The 14,952-nt window shown below is 31.9% G+C and overlaps 3 protein-coding genes and 1 non-coding gene across 8 annotated transcripts; 3 read left to right on the top strand and 1 right to left on the bottom strand.

Moving 5' to 3' along the window:
- Positions 1–2,442: 2,442 nt before the first annotated feature.
- Positions 2,443–2,515, bottom strand: Trnam-cau (transfer RNA methionine (anticodon CAU)). Its single transcript has one exon. It is a non-coding gene; the product is annotated as a tRNA-Met (tRNA).
- Positions 2,516–2,777: 262 nt separating this feature from the next.
- On the top strand, positions 2,778–5,482 carry LOC126853865 (zinc finger CCCH-type with G patch domain-containing protein). Its single transcript, XM_050599966.1, has 9 exons — positions 2,778–2,928; positions 3,068–3,280; positions 3,589–3,669; positions 3,737–3,877; positions 3,979–4,121; positions 4,202–4,380; positions 4,470–4,748; positions 4,809–4,988; positions 5,107–5,482. Exons 1-9 carry the CDS (start codon positions 2,779–2,781, stop codon positions 5,403–5,405), a joined length of 1,665 nt encoding a protein of 554 aa, XP_050455923.1. The 5' UTR covers position 2,778; the 3' UTR covers positions 5,406–5,482.
- A 284-nt stretch (positions 5,483–5,766) lies between these two features.
- LOC126853871 (immunoglobulin-binding protein 1b) lies at positions 5,767–8,124 on the top strand. Of its 2 annotated transcripts, none has more exons than XM_050599976.1 (4): positions 5,767–6,230; positions 6,476–6,814; positions 6,899–7,302; positions 7,392–8,124. In XM_050599976.1, the coding sequence occupies exons 1-4, from the start codon at positions 6,072–6,074 to the stop codon at positions 7,606–7,608; spliced, it is 1,119 nt and encodes a 372-aa protein (XP_050455933.1). In that variant the 5' UTR covers positions 5,767–6,071; the 3' UTR covers positions 7,609–8,124. The 2 variants fall into 2 exon arrangements, with proteins under 2 accessions (XP_050455933.1, XP_050455934.1); XM_050599977.1 differs by having other exon boundaries at positions 6,090–6,230; positions 6,480–6,814.
- Positions 8,125–8,989: 865 nt separating this feature from the next.
- On the top strand, positions 8,990–14,759 carry LOC126853861 (rho GTPase-activating protein conundrum). 4 transcript variants are annotated; one of them, XM_050599955.1, is made up of 10 exons: positions 8,990–9,595; positions 10,717–10,907; positions 11,062–11,303; positions 11,467–11,597; positions 11,678–11,874; positions 11,963–12,128; positions 12,204–12,544; positions 12,623–12,789; positions 12,875–13,052; positions 13,141–14,759. In XM_050599955.1, the coding sequence occupies exons 2-10, from the start codon at positions 10,766–10,768 to the stop codon at positions 13,515–13,517; spliced, it is 1,941 nt and encodes a 646-aa protein (XP_050455912.1). In that variant the 5' UTR covers positions 8,990–9,595; positions 10,717–10,765; the 3' UTR covers positions 13,518–14,759. The 4 variants fall into 4 exon arrangements, with proteins under 4 accessions (XP_050455912.1, XP_050455910.1, XP_050455913.1 ...); XM_050599953.1 differs by having other exon boundaries at positions 10,669–10,907; XM_050599956.1 differs by lacking the exon at positions 8,990–9,595 and adding an exon at positions 9,882–10,000 and having other exon boundaries at positions 10,669–10,907.
- The last annotated feature ends 193 nt before the right edge of the window (positions 14,760–14,952 follow it).

Here is a 14,952-nt window from a genome sequence, read left to right as displayed (position 1 = left end):
AAAGCTGTAAATATGTAAATGAAAAGGAAGAACTATGTTTTTAACAAAGAATGTGATCTATAAATAATTAGAAGAAAGATCATTCTTCTCCTGTAACAAAGGACTGTAAAAATCAAGTGAATTTCTTATTATTTTTTGTTTTTTTCTTTTTTTTTTGCAAAAACAATAAAAGAAGAAAAAAAAAATTAGGATAATATTTCCGTATGAGTATGTTCAGAATAAAATAAACTTTGGATCGAGCCCGATGTTTGACGTGCAAGAAATGCAGATTTACAATCCCGAACATGAAATCGCCTGGACGGAAGAAAATATTTTGCGGTCCTCGTTTTCTCCCTCGATCTCCGCTATTCACGTTCAATGCACCATGTTTTTTCAGAGAATAAAAAGAAGCAGATATTTCCCTTATGCATAGTTACTTCGCCATAATGAATCACACCGACATTATATAGCACCGACGTTTCGTCAGATAGCAGGCGAATCTCGCATTTAATAAATCGTACCTTTATGTATATATATTTACATAATTATATTTATATATTTGTACAATTATAAATATAATTAAAAATATATTACAAATATATATCTATAAAAATATGAAAAAAGGTTCACAATCTTGTGCGCGCGTGTCAATTTTTATCTATCTCTTTACAGTTCAATATATATACACCATCATCTTTATCAAGAGAAGAGAGGGTTTTCAAGATACGTGAGACAAGTGGCGTCGCACGCGTTCAGCCACGTGCGTATTGTATTGTGACGAATAGCCGCGCACATACGCGTGTTCATACGTGCGTAAGTCATGTTGGCACTTGGGCACGCGCTTCTTATTCCTCCTCGGCTCGCTTCGTGTCTCCATAGTGCGGCATCGTTAAATACTTCACGGGGGGGAATAGACTCTTTCTTGTATATGCGCGCGGAAAAGAAATTCGACCTTTTTCACACGACTTTCCTCCTCCCCATATCGAACATTGACAGCCTATATTTTTTTATAGAGCATGTATAAATCGCATGTGATTATTGAATTGATACATTATGTTTCTTGTATTTTTTCCGTAGGAGAGAAACGACGAATAAATTCTTTCGTTTAGATTTTAATTCATACACGCGCGTAGATGAGCTGATACAGAGGCCGCAAGAAAAAAGAAGAAATGATATGCGAGCATTTCTAATGTTTTAGAAAAGAAATGATGAAGTAATTGCTGGAGAAAAATCCAGGTTTCTCCTTCCCGTCTCTTGACGAAAGGCAAAAACCAGAAGTAAAAGGGATCGGTGGCTTCGAAGAAGACAACAAGAAGAGAGATAGCGAAAGAGTAGCGCAGGAGCAACTGGAAAAACAGGAAGGGGGAGATAGAACCGAGTGTAACGAAGCTCTGACTTTTTAATTGGAACACATTCAAAAAGCTGTACGTCTTTTCATCGCGAGATGTGATGCGATGCGCCATGAATGCGATTTGAATCAACCGAGCTCCGCGCATCAATCCGAGTTTCCACGGGTTTCCAAGGATCGTATGAAATCGCATCTCTCTTCGCATCGTTTTTCCTTTTTTCATAACATTCACAGACGACTCAATGATACGTCTCAATAACGTTGAAAATACGTTAAATGGGAGCGCGGAGTTTTTGCCTGTTTGCGTAAATCAAGACTGCTGCCTCGCAATCTGTCTGCGCTTGTGAGCATAGCGAGACTAATGAGTCGTTGCCGCGACAATTAACGCACCTATTTTAAGAGTACAAAAAAAATAATTCAATTATATAAAAAAATTCAAATACAAATAACGAACTAGTTTGTTATTTTTATTATTAAGAAAACATTTGCGTGATGCTTTTCTTTCTTCGATAAAAATACAATTTTATGAAATATCAGAATTATATGATTGTAAGAAACGCTATACGAATAATGATTATTTTCTCCTTCGAGAACAGAGAGCCTACGGCGAATTCAATTTAATGGGCTGTTTACTTGCAAATTGTGCTACTGCTAAAGGGCAGCAAACAATTCACAACTCGTTTTAACTTCTACCATTTCAATCCCAAGAGTCGACGGGCCCTTCTCACGAGCGTGTATTTGCATAATTGTCTCTTATGTTCTCTGTTTCTCTCCTCCAAGCAAACCGCTTTTCTTTCACTGTTCATCGGCCCAATTCTTTTTGTAAACTTGCCATTTGTTAGCCAATCATGAATTTTAAACATCCAAGGAATAGTTGAATTATTAACATACATTTGCGATAATAATCATAAATCTATTGTATAATCGTTATTTTTTTTTTACGAAAGTAATTAATGATTTTGTGTTTAATATAGTAGTACACATTTAGTAGTACAAAAGTTTGTTCGATTTTTTAAATATTTAGAGTAAATACTTTTCAAAATAAACATTCTTAAAATTCATCTGGTTTAACATAACGAAAAAATTTATCTCAATTAACATCTCCAAAAAAAAACTGCCCCGGGTGAGGATCGAACTCACGACCTTAAGATTATGAGACTTACGCGCTGCCTACTGCGCTACCGAGGCAAGTTGAAAGCATTTTATTTGAGATAGTCTAAATGGAACTGTGTAATAAAAAAATATAAATATATTATTAGTATTTTTATAATATCGTAGAAATAATTTTTACAATTAAATAATAACATCCTATATAAAATAATATTCATGTATGCTAAAAATGTATTATTGTCTAATAAGATTTTCTAGGTATGTTTAGGAATATTTTTATAATGGGGAAATATAGGATGAATAGAGAAATAGATTGGCAAAGCTGTTTGAATTTACAATGGATGGAGGAATGGATTGCTCCATGTAAATTTTGTGACCTGTCAATAATTGTAAAAAAGCATTTTATTTACGTTATTTCTTACATCCTTATTGACAACAATATGACAGACGCGAAGAGTTTAAAAGAAGCCATCGAGCAATATCAGACTCAGGTATAGTAACAGAGTTAATAAAAAAAATATTACAGCATATAAGTTAAATCTATTGTAATATTTTTTTATATATTTATTATTTTTTATTTTTATTATAATCTTTATCTATTTACGTTTATATAATTATACATATTTGCAGCTGTCACAAGTAGACACAACACTGTCTGCAACGCCAATAGGATCTGACAGAGATAACTTGCTCAGCCTAAAATCTGATATTGAGGAACTCATTTTGTTGACAAAAGAGAGTTTGCAAAATCTTGAAGGAGATGATACAATAAACAAAAATAGAAATGACAATTCTGATAATAAGACAGAAAATTCATTGGATAAAGAATATGCTTTGTTTAAGGTCTGTTTTCGTTATGATTACTAATTATTGACAGGATCCATATTTTATTTTATTTTATTGTTTTCATTTTTTTCTCATAAGTGCAATTGTAAATCAGCTAAGAAAAAATAATACTATTAAACATGACTTATCATATAAGAGTTTGTTGCAGCACTTTTATAATTTTCAAATATTATTATTATTTTATATTTGATATGTAAAGTTATAAAGCAAAGATAGAAAAAAAGAAGAAAGAGGAGAGAAGAGAGAGGAGAGAAAAAAACTGATGCATAACTGTATTATAAACATGTATTGCTTAAATCCATTAGGCAGAACTTGAAAACTTTTCGGATGACAGTGAAAGTACAAAATTGGATAATACAACTACCGCAGCTTCCGGTAGCATTGAAGTCAGTATACAACTATTCTCTATGGCATAACAATGATACAATTATACGGTGCAAGTTGATCTTGTAGGATGAATTGAAGGAGCTAGAGGGTATGAAATGCAAGGCCCCTTATGGTAGTACTTGGGGTGGTACTGGTTATCATAATGCTATGGTATGTTCTGCTTATAGAAACAATGATGAGGCAATTAAAGATATCCATGATATTAAGGTATATTTGTGTTAATATTATCAATAATAATTTAGATTCTATGATATATTTTTCCTTTTTTTAAATTTTTAAATTTTTAAATTTGATTTATTATTAATCAGGTTAGGGTATTCTTTCTCAATCCAACACATAAGGAAATGATTCCTTGCCCATATTTTCTTGATGGTAGTTGCAAGTTTTCTGATGAAAATTGCCATTACTCCCATGGCGAAATTGTGCCATTTTCAAGTCTACAGGAATACAAGTATATTTTCTCTTAATCTATAAAATTTATTTATCATTTATACTTAATATTTATTTTGATATAATTTTTATGATTCATAGGGAACCTGATTTTCATAGCATTAAAGTGGGAAGCAGGGTATTAACTAAAGAAAAAAACAATATATGGCATAGATCTGTGATTTTAAAATTACCTGAAAAAGATGGAGATGAGTATAGAATAAAATTTGAAGCAAGTGGCAAAATCATGGAATCTAGTTTACAAGATCTTTTACCTCTTGGTAAAAATGTTTTAAAGATTAATTATATAATATAATTTTCCATTTTCTTCATAATCTTGTAATAAAAAATGTTTATTATATATTTACAGATGACACAGATTTAGAAAACTCAGATACTTCTGATGATAGTGCTGATGATGATGATTCTGTCTGTAATTCATCATACTCGAATGACCAATTGATTCATAAATCTCTTTTAACATTACAATCTACTGAATCTTTAGGAAATTGGGAGAAGCATACACGTGGTATGGGTAGCAAATTAATGATGCAAATGGGTTATATAATTGGTACCGGTCTTGGAAAACGGGGTGACGGTAGAATAGAACCTGTTGAAGCCACAGTCTTGCCACAAGGAAAATCTTTAGGTTGGTTTAAATCTTTCAAAACTATCATACAATGCATTATTGATTTATTTCATTTTTCAGACCACTGTATGGAATTGCGTGAACTTGCTGGTGGTGACAAAGATTTGTTCTCTGCAGAACGTAAAATGCGCAAACAGCAACGAAAATTAGAGCAGCAAAGAAAAAGACAATATCAAAGAGAAAAACAAAAAGACGATAAAAACGTGTTTAACTTTATCAATAAAACATTAGGCGATAAGCGTAAGTTGAAAAATAAGAATATGACGATACATTTAAAGAATATAATCTATCATGTATCTCCATTGAATATAATTTATATATATATATATTATTCAAGTATCATTAATATCTCTTTTAGCAAAAGATGACAACGCGGCTAGTAGTTCACAAAATAAAGATAAACTAAAGGCAGAATCGAATAGGAATCTAAATGTAGCCAGCTTTCAAATTGCAGAAACTATAAGTCATTTAGAGAAGGAATCATTAAAGCTCAAAGAATCAATGGCTAGGCATGCTAAGGGTAGCATACTTTACAATAATATTATGGTAAAATATGATGAGATACAGAAGGAGCTTACTAATTTAAAAGCTTCTGAGAAAAGTATTGTCGCTGAACAAAATCAAAGGAAGAATAAAGCTAAATTAACTATATTTTGATATCAAGATAGCATGAATAAAATAACACATTAAATGTCTGTATATAAAGCAAATCTAAATACAATGATTTATTAACATTTTTCTACCGTTGTTCTCATTACAATTGGCATAGCCAAAAATAAATAAGCAGAATAATTTAGTTTGGAAGATCTTAAAGTTGAGATTAAAGAGGTTCAATTGTACAAAAACCACAAAATTGTCAAATTTATTAGGAGACTAAATTTCAGCAAGAGGTAATGCAAGTAACGATTCAAATTTCGCGCTATTTTAAGAGACAAAGAAAGAATAAAACAAACTGTGGGATTCGTTCAAAAATTCTAGTCATAAGATAAAGTAGTATTCAATTAACCAATCAGGACAAAGCATCCTTACTGCTTTTGTCGTGCTAATTTAAATTTCGAGAGATTAAACTTTCGAGATCTGATAAACTGGTGCAATATGAGAAAATCTTGATAAGGAATAAAACGCAGAAAGAGAATTACAATAAGCCTTTAATTTAAATTTTAAAAGTTAAGTTTTTAAAAGTTATTTCTTACTCTATGCTGTAGGATAGGTAACGTTCATTATTTTAACCTTAACCTCAATGAATAATAGTGCGGTGATTTAACGACGTACAAAACAATCACGGATATCATACACAAGAAAAAAGATAATACAACGATAATAATGTCAGAAGAAATTTTGTCGAGAGATTTAAGAACTGGGTTGAATCTTGATAAAGATGAAAGGGACCCCTCAACGTTATCACAATTATTTGACAATGCTTTCGAGCTATTCAACAGTATTAATAATTCGCAAGAACCGACGAATAGTCCAAAAATACAGGTATTTATGATGATTTTGAAAGTTTTTACAATAATGAAACAAATTGCTCTAAACAATGTTCTTATATACATATATATGTACATATATATATATATATATGTATATATATATATATATATATATATATATATATATATAATATATTATACTCTATATTTTTAAATTAAGTAAAAAATTATGTAAAACTTTTTATCGCGATAAAAACTACTTATATTTTTGTTTCTTTTCTTTGCTGTTTGTCATAGTCAGACATAAGGCAGACAATGCGTATGTTCGAAGATGCAACAAAACTGGTATCTATAGTGAATATGTTCAGTGACAATGAAACTTTCGAAGAGGTAGCTACAGAGAATATCAAGTATTTCTTACTACCAGCTCTGTTGGGCAAACTTACTACCAAAATATGTGGCAATGATGACAGACTGCACCTTGTTAAAGTAACAGAAATCTATTTTGTGGACTTTTTGAAACGGCTGAAAAGATATGGTCTGACAGATGTCAAAATACCAAAGATTGATGACAACAACGAAGCAGGAGATAATCAAAACAAATTGAAGACTGAATCTAGTATGTTGGAGGATATGGTTAGTTTTCTATTATTTTGCAATTGTTGCAAATCATATATTGTAGATAGTATATAATTATTCTAATAATATAATTTATTTTAGGTAACTCGTAGAAATACAAAGTTACAAAGATATAAAGAAGAGAAAGATTTGGAATCTCATTTAAATACTTTAAAGAAAAATTTAGACAATCCAAATGTGGATGACGAGATAAAAAGAGAATACTTTGTTACTCTTCTAAAGTTATATGCAGTTCAGATAGTAGAAGAATTGAATTTCTTGGAAACAGAAAAAACAATTTTGGAAAAGATGAAGGAAATGGGATCAACGCCTACTATGGCTTCCAAATCACATATGACTCAAAAGCGAAAATTATCAACTCCAAAATTACAACCTATTATCATTACGCGTGATGAAGCACAGAAAAAAGTCTTTGGAGTAGGTTATCCAAGTTTACCAGTCTTAACGGTTGAAGAGTTTTACGAACAAAGGGTCAAAGATGGAGAGTAAGCAAATATTATGTTTAATAAACATTTTTTTTTATTCTGTGCGAATTTGGAAAAAAGATAAATAATAATATGCGGTGTCGTTTTAGTTGGCCTGATCCGTCACAGCGTAATGGAGCAAATTCTCGATGTTTGCAAGAAATGATGAATGAAGGAACAAGCGCTAACAATGAGGAGAACGAAGCCATCTTGAAAGAGGATATGGAAGAGAAAGATGATTCCGAGCACCTCGCACAAGCGCGCGCAATGGATGAATATAAAGATATGTATCGTCGCGGATGGGGTAATCGTGCTAACAGAAGTTAAATTGAAAATTTAATTGTTGCACGTTACAATATTCTGTGTCTCGGTATGTTTTTTGTTTTTCTGTTTTTATAGCATTTGAATACTGTGACCTTATATCAAATCATTTTTTATTTGATTTATTTAAAATTGCAAGTCTAATAAGATTTTTCGACTAGTGATATATATTCTGTTCTATAAGCAGGAGGATGTTAATTTTTTAAAAGAATAGTGTAATCATACATGTATATATCTATACTTTATTAGTAAATCTAAACAAAACTACATTTTTGTAGTAAAGTGAACAAGAATTTAATAATCGCGATTAAAAATTTTCGGCAAAATAAAAAATATAGTTTTGCACAAAACTATATATATATATATATTCCGCTTCGTGTATATAAAATAATATTAAAATAATATACAAGAGCGTGTTGATTGTGAACAAAGAAACAAGTTCTTTATCACAGTTCGATGTTATAATATGTATTGTGCTGCAAACTCATCGAAACATGGGAATAAAACCATTAAATAATTTATTATGTGAATACAATATAAATCCAAAGGAAAAGTTCTCCATGCAGCCACATCCTAGATTCCTCGAGTATTCAGAAAACTACGTCGCGGCTTGCTCATCTCGAGAATCTCGCATCTCGATTTCGACGTTAATGATTCATGAAGTTACTGTAATATATGCACGCGCACGTGCACTGTCGCAGTTAAGCATCTGTGAATGGCCATCCCGATATAAACATGTATCTTACCACACAAGGCTATTGCCTTTCCATGTATTTGCTTTGTAAGCACGCAGAAATCCCTGTCTGTGTTCACGTTTACGATATGTGCGTGTAAATCGGTGAGATCGACAGTACCGTAAGTTGATATTATAACGATATTGGTGCTCGATCAAGAATTCTCGATAAAGGTAAAGTTAATAAAGGCAAATGTAGGCAATTTTTTATACAATCATGAGAGCGTTTTTTTTTGCGTATTTATAGTTGTGGTTTGTTTTTGCATTAACTGATTGAATTGCATTCCTCGCGCATATTTTTTTCCTTTTTCATATTCAGATTATGTCTCGCATTTTTTTCGGAATTCTTTTTATCATATTCATTGCAGCTTCCTCTATTTGATTCTCGGAATAAAAAAAAATCGCGAATATGTATAAGACGAAATAATAGACGCAATACATAAAGTTGTTAAAATAAGTAAGAAATGATATTTTAATACATATTTTATTAGTGGAAATTTAACAATAGTGTTATTTCAGAAAATATTTTATTGTTAATAATCTGTAATGTAAATTCTCATTGCATTGGTGTTATTATTAGTTATTAGGCAAAAAATAAGTTTCGACAATGGCATCAAAAAATTCGACCACTTCTCTGCTCTAGCAATACGGAAGATGGCGTCAACCCTGAAATTGCCGCGGCGCAGGTGTCACTCGGGACTGAGCAAAAATGGCGTACACACAACTCATGTGTATATATGTATATATGATGCGTATATGTGTGAGTGCGTAGCAGGTTGCGGATAAACGCGTTCGTACAACTTTTTTGTTGCCATGTGTTTGTGCGCGCTAGGAGAAACATGCAGCAACCGATTAGAGGCGCGTGAGCGTGTCTCGTGAACAAGAGTGCACGATCGCGTCGCGTATTCCCGCCCCCGCCGCGTGATGCGTGGTCGCGCGTGGAATACATTAAGGACTTCTGGGAAGCGGCTAGCCTCGAAAAATTGCATTCGAGTCTCGCGTCTCGCGTGAACGGGCGAGCGGATCTCTTCGCTGTGGATTAAAAGAGCGTGTGTCATTCGCGCAGCAGCGGTTCGTCCTCTCTCTCTCTCTCTCTCCGTCCTCTATCTCTTTCTCTCGTACCGTTTAAATCACACTCTGCTATATCTCGGAATACAAGATGAGCCTGCACACGTCATTGAGTGCTCCCTGCAAAGAAATTCCGCTCGCGACGCGCGTATCCCATTCATGAAAAAGGCGTTACAGTGTCAGCAGTGTGATGTAAGTTGCAACGACGAATTGGGTTATGTTTCGCGATATATGCGCTCGTAAACGGCTATATATATTTCGTGTTGTTTTGCGTTTTGCCGCGTAAGATACATTTTGTTATATATACATACATATATATATATATATATATATATATATATATATATACATATATGTGTGCGTCGTATAATTGTGAAGCTGCGTGTTTACATGCACGCGCGTACACAAGACGCGCCGCTAAAGTATGCCTCTTATTATTCGAAAGAGAGAGAGACGGTGCGTTACGAATAAATTACAGACGACTTCGCACTTATCACATTTTTACGCATATATTCGATTATACGTATGAGGAGAAACGTTGGCTGTTTACGAGCGCGTTGGAAATCACACCTGTGTGAAAGAGTTATGTATACATACGTACGTGCGTGCGACTTTATTCAAGTTTGCTTAGTTTCTCTGTTTTGTGGAATGTGATGAAACGACATTCGACATTTCATTCGAGAAAAATTTTCTATCGTGAATTATTGCTTCGTATTCTTCAGCTACTTTGAAAATGAATGCTCGGTAAAAATTTCTTCGGTATAAATTTTGTATTTGATTTGTCTTGTTTTTAAAACTTTAAATTTTGATATTGAAAATGATATCAATATTTGTCTCTAATACCTCTTAAAAAGTAAAATTACGTATATAATATGTTAAAACTATTTGTTAAATCAATAACAAACAAAAAATTGAAGATATAAAAAATTAGGAACATTTATCTTAAACATTTTTTTTTATCTGCAAGTTATTATACTTAAAGTATTTTGAAAGATTTATCAAAATTATCTTATAGCGTCTTATAGAATATTTATTGTATGATTAGTAATAACTGTAAACAAATTACACATATATTAAACAATACAATTTTTTGTTTATGCAATTCCTAGACTCTGTTACTCATGATAGAGATAATTTCATATTTGAAATATCATTTACCTATATTGATCTTAATGTTATCTCTCTGAATCATTCAAGATTAGGGTAAGAAAGAATAAGATATAAATGGAACAAAGCTTATGATATGATTAATACAATCTTTTTAGGTATCAAAATAGGAACACATTGTCAGAAATTGTTATATGTTCCTAAAGATTCTTTAGAGTTGGTGAATAATATAAAAAGAGAAAGAACAACGGAAACATGGATAGAGGACATGGTGCCACCTACGCAGGAGGTGATAATCACCTACTCGAATACTGGGAGGAATATCAGAAAATGATAGAGGAGACAAAAATGTTGGATGATTATTTAGAGGAAGAATGCAGTCCTCGTAGTTATGATGGTTTGTATTATTATAATAATATATTTAGTCATATATTCAAAGACATCAAAAGGGTTTTTATATAAGAGATATTTTAAGAGAAGTTATATTCTGTAATATATCATATTATATTTAGAATATATAGAGTGAATAATTTTGTATATTTTCTTTACAGAAGGGGAAGAAGAAGCTGAATGGTTACGCGCAGCAGGTTTAGGACAGTTGACAGAGGCGTGGAAAGCAGGCAGAGAAGTACAACCAGAGGAATTAGGCGCAGTTTTACGACCTCTATCACGAGCTCAGGCAGAAGCTGTAAAACGTCGCGTGAGATCGCTTAATCATACGGTTAAGCAACGATTCAATCAGCGCCAGCGTGTTCGTAAACCGGACATTAGAGATGTCTTTAAAGATGTAGAGGTATGTTAAATACAAAATATTAAATTACACATCTTTAATTTTTAAAATAATTTTTTTTAATTAATATCAAAAATATTTTATGCTTATAATTTATTTAAAAAGATATTGTTATATTATTAAAAATATTGTAAATATTATCTGTTAAATACATTTATATTTAAAGGTATCCAGTACCGGTACACGATCACGTAGCGCTACTCCTGATTCGTTGGATTCTATTCCAGGCGCTACACCAGAAAATGCATCACCTCCTTCACCTCCGACAGTTAATGTCATTGAAAATGCACATCAAAAGTAAGTATTACAATGTTTAATATAATTAACATCTTTTTTATTTTCTTTGCAGTATATTATTTATTTTTAATTGTTTAAAGCGCTAGTGTTCCGAGTTTTGTATCCATATTCCATCGAACGTCAAATGAGGGAAAAGCAATGGTTCGTAGAACACCAAGTGCTCCACAAACAGTTCTCAACTCTGTACAAGTGTCTACTCCAACTCCTGCTGCACCTGTACAAGAGATATTCCGGCGGACCGGCAATTGGTCGCGAGGGGATGTCGCAAATGATTCTGGTATATATTACTTTTACTGTATTTAATAATTTAAAAATAATCAATAGTATATTCTGGTATTTAAAATATTGTGTATTATATTGCACAGAAGGGATTCAGCTGACTGGCTATCATAGATTAGGAACAATACACATTACCAGACCAGTTCACAGACATAATAATGATGATCTCAGCGATGTAGAACATGCAAATGCAATACACATAGATACTGAATCGGTTAGAAAATTGGCCGCACCAAAGGAATCGACTCTTCGGTAATTTTAAAACAATTACTTATTTAATCTTATCAAAACATTCTTCCAATTGTTATCAATAATATATTATCTTAGACGAAGTGCGGGAAGTCATGCAACAGTAACTCGAAGTCACAGCAGTTTATATGGCTTGACTAGACCGGCGAATGAAAACCTAATAGCTCGTCCATTAAGTCGCACATCGTCGCACGGTCATCTTAGTTTCGAAGAAATGTGCAGAACCAATGAAGCCAAATCTCAATGGTCTTCCGACAATCTTGTAACTGATGACGATTATGCTCGGCAAGATGTAGAATTATTATCGCAACGAGATCTTACAAGGTTGCAACCCCTTTTGTGGCTTGAGCTCACGGCAATTTTCGATAAATATAATATACCACTCACGAGACGAAAACCCAATAAACGGCGGAGAAAAAGTACGTAATATCTAGTAAGCATATTTTCATCCTTTTTGTACACAAACTGTCTTGTTATATGTCTATTTATATTTGTAGCTGGAAATTTGTTTGGCGTTTCGTTATCGACACTATTGCTCAGGGATAGTCAATTAACAAGTGAAGAAAATAACATACCATTAGTGTTTCAAAAGATTCTTAATGAATTGACAAAACGTGGAGTAAAAGAAGAAGGTATTCTTCGTGTCGGAGGCCACAAGCAGAAAGTAAGAGAGAAAGTATTTCTTATGGAAAAATAATTATTAATTAAAATATTTAATAATAAGTATTTACATATCATTAATTTTTCAGGTGGAGATTATTTGTACAGAGCTAGAAACAGATTTTTATTGTAAGCCAAAAGATATGGACAAATTGTTTAAATGTACTCCATGTCATGATTTATCAGCTGTTTTGAAAAAATTATTACGCGACTTGCCGCAACCTCTTCTCACTGTGGAATTGATTGATGCTTTCTATCAAAGTCATGGTTAGCACAGATTATTTATTTTATGTGTACATTAAAGAAAAATCTAAAAAAATAATTTATTATATTTTTTATACAATTTTATACATAGGTGTGAAAAATCCCAATGACTTGGTATACTCTCTTAATCTGCTGGTGCTATTGCTACCTGTCGAACATCGAAGTACTTTAGAGGCATTATTGAATTTTTTGAAACTGATCATTGAAAATCAGGCGTCAAATAAAATGTCAATACACAATGTGGCGATGATAGTGGCACCATCGCTATTTCCACCCCGTTATATTCATCCTCGGGACCACACCGATCTGACTGCTCAAGTAAACATGGCTGCCATATGCTGTCAGGTAACGGAAGCTCTACTTAATAATGTCGACAAGTTATGGTATGTACCAACGGATCTTATAAATCAGTTACGGAGGCAGTCCGAGGTGGAGAGATATCGTAAGTACAAAAAGAAATACTACTGATTAAGATCAGTTAATTTAAAGTTATTAAGGCATACAAGCAACCTCAAACTTCGTTATACTTCCATATTAAGTTATATAATATATTAACAAATCAATTTTTGTAAGAATTACTTAAAATGATTCTTGAAGGCATTGATATAGCATATAATATTCTATCTATATAATGATGGTGCCTGTCTGCATATTGCAAAATCTTGCAGCATTTTGTCTTTACTTTGTTAAGTATAAGATATTTAGGTTCATTAATGTTTTTAATGATTTTTTTATAATGCTCGTTAGTTAATTATGATATATTTCATCTCATCTTTGATGATAATAATTGCTATCATGTATTACATTGTTTATTAGAATTTGTACATTTGTATGTGCAAATAATTTATGTTTCGAGGTGCAATAATATATTTAATAAGAGATTTCTTCATTCCTTTGTTTGTAAATTAAAAAAAAGTCACGAAACAAATTTCTATATAATGCAAGCTGAGAAATTTTATTTCTGGCAAGATTTTATATTACGACAAATTATTAAACTTGCATATTATAATTGCTATTTAAAATATCAACTCATATCTAGCAACTCGGATATATTTATATTCTTGTGTGCTATAATTATCTAAATTTTTCTATTAATATTTATTTACGATTGATTAATAGTATACAGCAAGGTAAGATATGCGATAGTTCATATATTATGTATATTTTTGTGTAATATAATACAGGAAATTGCATTTCTCAGATATTATATCATCGTTTTTTAATTTATTATATTGTTAATTATGATCTATGGAACCTCATTAGAATGATTATAATTTTGTTGATTGTTAGTTTTTCATTCAAACGATATTTCTTTTATTCAATGCAGAAGTTTAAAATCTATGCAAAAGTATAACAGAATCAACTATCTGGTAATGTCTCAATTTATCATTATTAAATTTATTTATTATATTCTCGTTGAAGATGTCGAATGGTATTTATTATTCTGATTTCATACCACTGTGTCTTACTCAATGATGTCGATAATGTGTGCCTATAAATCTTATGCCCGTTTGGGAAAGACGAAAATCCATTATATATAAGGCGACGTTCATGTGAGATTTCTAATGGTGTGTTTATTATTGTGACATATCGTTTTCACAAGAATAATTATATTTACCATTCAATATGCCATATTATCATAAGACTCTGTATATATTATTTCGTAAATTGTTATATATTTGCATTAATAAAGTGCCAAAGAAAACAAAAGTTGGATAGATATTTTTTAAAATGTGCATTACACAATCTATAAGTCTGCGTGCATGTAGACGAAATAGTATGGTGCATATATATTTGTATATTACTAGGAAATGTATCTTTTTTTTAGAACTGTTATATAAGACAAGTTGTTCAACGTCTTAAGGATTTTAAATATCTTCATCCATTGCAATGATGGTATCAT

Source organism: Cataglyphis hispanica, chromosome 13, assembly GCF_021464435.1.
Source record: "Cataglyphis hispanica isolate Lineage 1 chromosome 13, ULB_Chis1_1.0, whole genome shotgun sequence".
Taxonomy (NCBI): Eukaryota; Metazoa; Arthropoda; class Insecta; order Hymenoptera; family Formicidae; genus Cataglyphis; species Cataglyphis hispanica.
The sequence above is the reverse complement of the archived record's forward strand: the minus strand, read 5'-3'. Positions and strand labels throughout refer to the sequence as shown.

Bases quoted from the DNA above. Each gene is read 5' to 3' on its own strand.
- LOC126853865 (XM_050599966.1), top strand. From the start codon at position 2,779: ATGGAGGAATGGATTGCTCCATGTAAATTTTGTGACCTGTCAATAATT. The intron at 3,670-3,736 runs GTCAGTATACAA...TTGATCTTGTAG, and splicing joins CAGCTTCCGGTAGCATTGAA to GATGAATTGAAGGAGCTAGA. The intron at 4,381-4,469 runs GTAAAAATGTTT...ATATATTTACAG, and splicing joins ACAAGATCTTTTACCTCTTG to ATGACACAGATTTAGAAAAC.
- LOC126853871 (XM_050599976.1), top strand. From the start codon at position 6,072: ATGTCAGAAGAAATTTTGTCGAGAGATTTAAGAACTGGGTTGAATCTT. The intron at 6,815-6,898 runs GTTAGTTTTCTA...AATTTATTTTAG, and splicing joins CTAGTATGTTGGAGGATATG to GTAACTCGTAGAAATACAAA. The intron at 7,303-7,391 runs GTAAGCAAATAT...GTGTCGTTTTAG, and splicing joins CAAAGGGTCAAAGATGGAGA to TTGGCCTGATCCGTCACAGC.
- LOC126853861 (XM_050599955.1), top strand. From the start codon at position 10,766: ATGGATAGAGGACATGGTGCCACCTACGCAGGAGGTGATAATCACCTA. The intron at 11,304-11,466 runs GTATGTTAAATA...TTATATTTAAAG, and splicing joins ATGTCTTTAAAGATGTAGAG to GTATCCAGTACCGGTACACG. The intron at 11,598-11,677 runs GTAAGTATTACA...AATTGTTTAAAG, and splicing joins ATTGAAAATGCACATCAAAA to CGCTAGTGTTCCGAGTTTTG.